Source organism: Octopus bimaculoides, chromosome 3 (assembly GCF_001194135.2).
Source record: "Octopus bimaculoides isolate UCB-OBI-ISO-001 chromosome 3, ASM119413v2, whole genome shotgun sequence".
NCBI lineage: Eukaryota > Metazoa > Mollusca > Cephalopoda > Octopoda > Octopodidae > Octopus > Octopus bimaculoides.
This window is the reverse complement of record NC_068983.1, coordinates 70285157-70292435: the sequence shown is the minus strand read 5'-3', so window position 1 is coordinate 70292435 and position 7279 is coordinate 70285157. Positions and strand designations below refer to the sequence as shown.

The window sequence follows — 7279 nt, the reverse complement described above, 5'->3', positions numbered from 1 at the left end:
CGGCTATCGGACGCCGACGAAGGGAAATAACCCTGAAATCCGGATCCGTTCGTGCTGCAGATGTTGGTGAGAGGGATAACTACCCTTGGCAAACAGGACACAGTCGTGTGTCGATAAGCCAGCTGGAGGAGATGTCCTCCTGGGGCTAAAAGCAACAGTAACATCCACCCCTAGGGGTCAGCCACACTTAAGTGGCAATATACTACACTTTATCGTGCAGTTACTGTTAATACTTCATTTAGAGAATTAACATTGATTATGTGTATATATATATATATATATATATATATATATATATATACACATACATACACACACACATTTGCAAACAAATCCACTCACAAGGCTTTGGTTGGCCCAAGGCTACAAGTAGAAGACACTTACCCACGGTACTACACAGTGGGACTGAACCTGGAGCCATTTGGTTGGAAAGCAAGCTTCTTACCACACAGCCACACTTGTGTATAAAAATAATTATTAAAATATTTTGAGTATTGTAGAAGTATGACCAATTTATTGGAGAGAAATGTTAACAACAAAACTTATATCAACCCCCCTTACCGATGGGCCATATGGACCCCAGCTGAGAACTACTGGTCTAAGTCAATGTCTTCAGTTGTAACAAGCAGTATTTCACAAAACTGAGTCTTTGAAAAAGTTTGCTTAACTCGAAGTACAATCTTCTCAGAAACAACCTCTTAAAATAAATATTAACTAAAAGTTTTTAAAACAACTGATATTCACTCTTTACGAAGATACAAGATGACCAACAAATCCAAAATCATACACAAGACACATACAAATGAAGAAAAATCCTTCACAAACTACATTGGTAGAATGTACAATATTATGCACTGTTTTGCAAAGAAAACTAGAATTAGAGAATAAATTACCCAAAGGCACCATCACGATGAAAAACAATATTAAAGTTAATGTTAACATTAATATATCTTATGTAAGGAATATCAAAAGGTTAACTGGTTATAATTATGTGTGATCAGGAAAAAGCAACAGAGTAAGTAAAAACAAAGAAAAAAAAAAGAAAACAAATAATCAGAGAATAGATTTGTTAGTTTGAGAATAGTTTGTTAGTCCATGACATAAACACTTCCAGTTCAGTGTATTGTACTGCATCACATTATGGTTAGACTTCATACAGTATCTCTCTTTCTTTAGTAGTTCATCTGTTTGACTTTACTTCTGTTTTTCGATACCAGCACGGGTTAAGTAAATATATTATTGCAGAGTTTTTTTTTTAGGACCAGATGCCCTTCCTGACGCTAATCCTCACCTGTTTTGCTAATAAAGGATCTCTTACTTCACACATATTTGAATGTGTAAATCTATTGGGGGATGTGATGGCAAGAGAAACAACAACAACGCCATTGCTTGCACCTCACAATTTCTGAAGAAATTCAAATGTAAACAAACTTGCAGAAACACTTGCACACGCACACACACACACACATATATATATATATGCATACACATATACATAATGAGCTTTTTTCAGTTCCTATGTACCAAGTTCATTCCCAAGGCTTTGTTTAGCTTCGAGTTATAGAAAACACTTGCCCAAAGCAACATGCAATGGCACTGGAGTGGTTAGAAAGCAAAGTTCTAAAGCACATAGCTATGATACTTGTGTCTATATATTTGTAGTTGATATAACATCAAGATGCTGAATACCACTCTCTGTAAATTCAAGGTCACTGAAGATGGCTGCTCTGGGAAAGGAACAGAAAGAGAATCCAGATGATATATAAAATTTATGAAAGGTGCTAGTATTAAATTTCTGTTACTTTTATGAAAAGAATTTTAAAACACCAGGTGCTCTACATACAACATTATGGAAATATAGGATATTCTGTGATTGTATGTTGATTAGAACTTTCAAAGTTCATAGTATCACCTTGTTCCTTGATTTATCCAATGTTGTATGTAATATTTTTATTGCTTATGTTCCAGGATTTGTGAATGACTTAAACATCAAAACAGAATCAAAATCACTAAATTCTTCAAGACCTTGCATAATACCCAACAGAAATTACCACTTCACACAAACAACAAACTGATACAGACACAAAAGGAGGTTAAATATTCTAGGATTTACATTCAGTTCCAAAACTATCATAAAATACTCACATCCAAAATATCCAAGAATACCAAGAAAATCTTTATCAAATCTGTAACAGCAACAAACTGGTGTGTGTTTGTGTGTGTGTGTGTGTGTATGTGTGTGTGTGTGTATTTGCATGTGCATTTGGGGAAATTCAGAATAAAGGAAAAAATGTCATATACAGGTACCTCCACATGACAGAAATGCTGCATTCCTGAAAAGAAGAATACTTTATAAAAATTCTAAATCCAAAACTAAACCAGAAATAGTGGACATTACTGCTAAAACAACTACTTCTATGTGAATTACCTTATAACACATGTGATCGAAAAGGTGAAAACAGAAAAAGTGCTTAATACAAAAACATCCTTCCATAAGGTCTGTGTCAATCTGTTTTTAACGATACTAAAAATTTTTGGTTTAAGAGAATTTTGATTTTAATATTGTTATGGTATCAAGAAGTTTTACAAAAAGCTTTTATATATATATATATATATATATATATATATATATATATATATATATATATATATATATATAATCAGACTGGGGGTTGGCGCAGCCTGGTCAAACTGTCCCACCCATGCCAGCAGGGACAACAGATGCTAAATGATAATGATGATGATGATGATATAACAGTATAATAAGGATGGATTAAATTAATTGTTACTGTCATGTTAATTAATTATTATCAGTCCTCTTTGACTCTTATAGTCTGTACATCTGCCCCATATGATTATCTATGTAGTAATACAAATAAATTTTCCAAATGTATGTATTGGTATGAAATAGAATATATGGATTTCTAAACAAATGGTTGTATTTATGTCATGTACTAGAACAATATTAGCAAATAAACTTGTGTATATATGTATATAGTAATTGGGGCAATCGAAATCAGGATGGCACCTGTGCCCAGCGTCATCTTTCTGGCACTTGTGCCCGTGACATGTGTAAGGATTTTCGAGCGAGATCGTTGCCAGTGCCCCTGGACTGGCTCTTGTGCGGGTGGCACATAAAATACACCATTTTGAGCGTGGCCGTTGCCAGTACCGCCTGACTAGCCTTCGTCCTGGTGGCACGTAAAAGCACCCACTACACTCTCTGAGTGGTTGGCGTTAGGAAGGGCATCCAGCTGTAGAAACTCTGCCAAATCAGATTGGGGCCTGGTGTAGCCATCTGGTCTCACCAGTCCTCAGTCAAATCGTCCAACCCATGCTAGCATGGAAAGCGGACGTTAAACGATGATGATGATGATGATGATGACACACACACACAGTTGTATGTGTGTAATGCATATGTGTGTGTATAGGTTTGCACACATGTAGAAAAATTTGAATATAAAAAATTCAAGGACTTAATTCACTCCTTAGAAGCTATTTGAGGAATTGAATTTAATATTTACTTGAAAATATGCCAATATTGAAAGATAGAGCAATTTTAAATGAGAAAGTCAGTTTTCCTGAATATTATTTCTTTAGCATACTTGCCTTTAATCTCCTATTTGTTGGTTTCTCCAAGTCCCTTCCCTAACTTATTTTGTTTCACTGACATGTCATTTCCACTGAAAATTAGAGGTTGATGTATTTGCTAGTAGATCATGGCCAATGAATTTCTTGATACATTGTTAGCAGTACTTGTTTAAGTGATGATAATTACTGGGACAGCCTATCACTACTTATAGTACTGGTCTGTTTTGTTTTCTGTTTAACAAATTCTATTCTTAATTCAAGCTTACATCAAGTAAACCGAATAATAATCACATAATGTTTGTAAATTAAAATTGAAATTAGAATCTTCTTTAAAAGTTACCACTTACTACTAAGCAATATTCGACTCTTATGTATACCATATATATTTTGTAGCATATTTGTAAGAAAGTGTGAATGACAATTTACTGTTATATTGAATAACAGGGTGAAGAAGATAGCACAAATGTTTTGAGAGTCAATCACATGCTGTATAACATGTAGATTGTTGCCTTAGATTTATGGTCTTTGATTTTATCTTGGCTTGTTTTGCTTTTCATCATTCTTTAACACTAGTAAGTTATAGTAATATACTGGTGTGCTGGCATTAAGTTTATTATTTGTAGCTTTTGTCTCTCTCGCTCTATGAAATGTGCCTTGTGTCTAATTGAAAGAAATGACGGTATTGAATAGTGAAACATTTTCTGGTATAAGTCAAGTTCTAATTTATGAGGCTTACCTCTGATTTAGCGGAATCTGTAGATGGACTGTGTAAGTCAGCTTCTGACACACTTGGACTAAGACGGCCACCTGGTACAGCATAATTGTGCTATAAGAAAAATATATATTCATCTTGAATACTGATGTTAATATCTCTTGAAGCAGAGAAACAGAGTAGAGCCAAATGGTGTTTCAAAGCAAACTACTTGTTAGTAGTAAATGTTAGTAGTGGTGAGCTGATAAATTACCAAAGAATGTCAGAGACAACTTAACATGGGATGGTGTAGCCACTTCTTGTCATTTTATTCCTTGAGAGATAAAGTCTCATTAGAATTAAAACTGAAGACAGAAATGACAAGCAGTCAAAATCAGACTAGTAAATAAGAAAATAGATGGGGACATTTTAACAGAACCCAAATTAGTAGAATAAAATAGATAAGAAGTTATAAATTAACTGCTAAGATTTCATGCCTGAAGTGATATAAGATATTTTAAGAACCAGTCGGAAGATAGAAAAGTGATTTAGGTCTGAGTTTATTTTCCCTCTTAATGTAGTACATAATAAGTAGTTAGTCTTTGTTAATTCAAAATTCTGAGTTAGTGTTAATTATTAAAAATAATGTATAAAGAAAAGTTATTGCAGATTAATTAGTCAAGGTTAGAATTCTCTCTATAATCTCAAAGCAATACACAACATACAAAGAGTAAAGAAACTGGTTTACTATTTCTTCAAACAATGTCTAAGATAATAATAAGAGAAAATTATGGATTACATAATTAAAATTATGGATTACAACTTTGGATTTAGTATTATCACATAACTAATATTTTAAACCCAGAAAACTATAGAGTAACAAGATTTATGTTTTTTTTTTGTCAGTGAATTTGAAGAATAATTGGCTGCTTTTTTAAAATATCAAATAAATAGTATCAGAATCATATTTATGATTTGTAATATAAATTTATCAGATTTTTTGAATGTGAAATATTAAGGTGTCACTGGTGACCTGTATTGAACAAAACACTTAACAAACTAAGAAATATACATTGAACAAACTTAGTAATGCATATTAAAACTTCTGGGAAGGCACATGATTATACCATTTTTTTCTTTTTAGAAAGGGCCTATGTCTATAGTCTTTGCAGATCCTCCTGGACTATCAAGATCAGCATGGTTAATATTTCTCTTTATGTTTCCATGCAACTATGAACTTGTTACTAATAGAATATCAAGTTATTAGCTACAGGAAAAACCTAAGCAGGCAAGGATTCCAGAAAATATATTCTGAGGAGAAAGGGTTTGAAACAATGGTTAGTGTGAGGTGTAAAGGATGGACATAATATGAGTGATGAGAGTGCATGAGTGGAAGTAGCACCCTCATTGGCTCATTGTGTGAGTTATGATGTCTTAGGGTAAATTTCTCACTTCACAAAATATTTGAATTTAAAGTAAAACTTTACAAAACATTTTGTGAATGCTGAATTTTATTTGGGTTATGTATGTAACTACAGCTGATAGACAGCTTGTTAACACAGTAGCTTGTGAGAAATTTGAAATCAGTGACACCAAAAGAACAACACTATGGAATCTTAAATAAATAAATTTTCAATACAAATACTGAATTATACCTACACGCATCACATGATGCAAAACACACTGGCTTAAAATTATATTTACAAGTGATACACTGAAGGATACCAATGAAAGTAAAATCACTTTGGCCTCTGAACAACAACACAGAGTGGAACATTTACATTCTTCCTAAATTTTTTACTGGTTTCAGTAAATGGTCAATGGTCATGTTAGGGCATTGTCTTCAACAAAGGCTTTTAATCAATTATACAGTCCAATATTTCGTCTAATACTTATTTCATCATTCTTGTGAGATATATAAAGGTAAAGTGAGCATTGGAAAGAAGGAAGATAAATCAATCAAATATGAATACTACAGGGTGTTCCTGTTTGAATTTACTGTTTCCATTCCATAGTGAATGACTAGGAGGATCCCTTGTTGATTCAGTGAATGAAAGGATTGTCTGTCAGGTGGATAACACCTTTGGGGTTGTGATCCAAAATAGGATTGTGTGCCATCAATGTACCAACACAAATGTTACCACTAATGACAATGACAATGATGATGATGATGATGATGATGATGATGATGATGAGGGTGATGGTGGTGGTGATGATGACAAAGATTACTTCAACGCTGTTATCTAGTTCTAAGTCAAATTTTGATGGTGCTCCAGTAATGACTATTCCATCATTTTTTGTATCAAACCTACACTGTCTAACTGTAGACTTCTTTAATTATGATAGCAGAGTGTGATTTTTGAGAGAGATATGCTTACTATTTCTAGTAAGTTCTGTCAAAATGTAGAAGTTCTCTCATTGGACTATTATAAATAATTGTTTCCATTCCTGAAAAGAAAACATAACCTCTGTGCTGCAACTTTGTTTATTAGGAATATATATGGTCACCAAAGGAAGCCATCAGAATTAATGATGTCTAGCTGCTTAAATAAAAGAATAGCTTTTACTGCATATTACACATGGATAAAGTGTGTAACATAGGTACACATGGTGTGTAAATTCTGTGTATTTGTACTGTTAGATTAAACTGTAATGTTACATCCTTCATAGAAGAAAGCATGTGTGCCAAAAATTTTTAATGCTATACACATAGACGAGGTCTGAGAGAAGAATTAAGGTCAGTGTGCTGTTACTGGTAAAGTTACATGCAGTTGATGCTTTTATTTAGCTCATTATCCTAGAAGGAATTGACCAATGATTAAATGCATCCCCACTGTGAGCCTGCATTGTCAACTATGTTCTTAATTTTGTTTAAGACAGCAAAGTCTGGTTTGAGGGAAATATGGCTGCTATTTCTAGCAGTTTGAGTGGCTGCTTAGTGTCTCACTTGTCTCATGCCTGTGTGTGTGTGTGTGTGTGTGTGTGTGTGTGTGTGTG

At 33.6% G+C, this 7279-nt stretch overlaps 1 protein-coding gene across 4 annotated transcripts in view; it reads right to left on the bottom strand.

The window, feature by feature from the left end:
* The window catches only part of LOC106883361 (regulator of G-protein signaling 7), a 483378-nt gene that overhangs the window by 146748 nt on the left and 329351 nt on the right, over positions 1-7279 (bottom strand). For 3 of the 4 annotated variants that reach the window (XM_052966211.1, XM_052966212.1, XM_052966213.1), the window contains exon 9: positions 4328-4417. The exons of the other annotated variant lie outside the window; for it this stretch is intronic. In XM_052966211.1, the coding sequence (XP_052822171.1) occupies positions 4328-4417 (90 nt within the window). The remainder of the gene's footprint in view (positions 1-4327; positions 4418-7279) is intronic. 4 annotated transcript variants of the gene reach the window in all.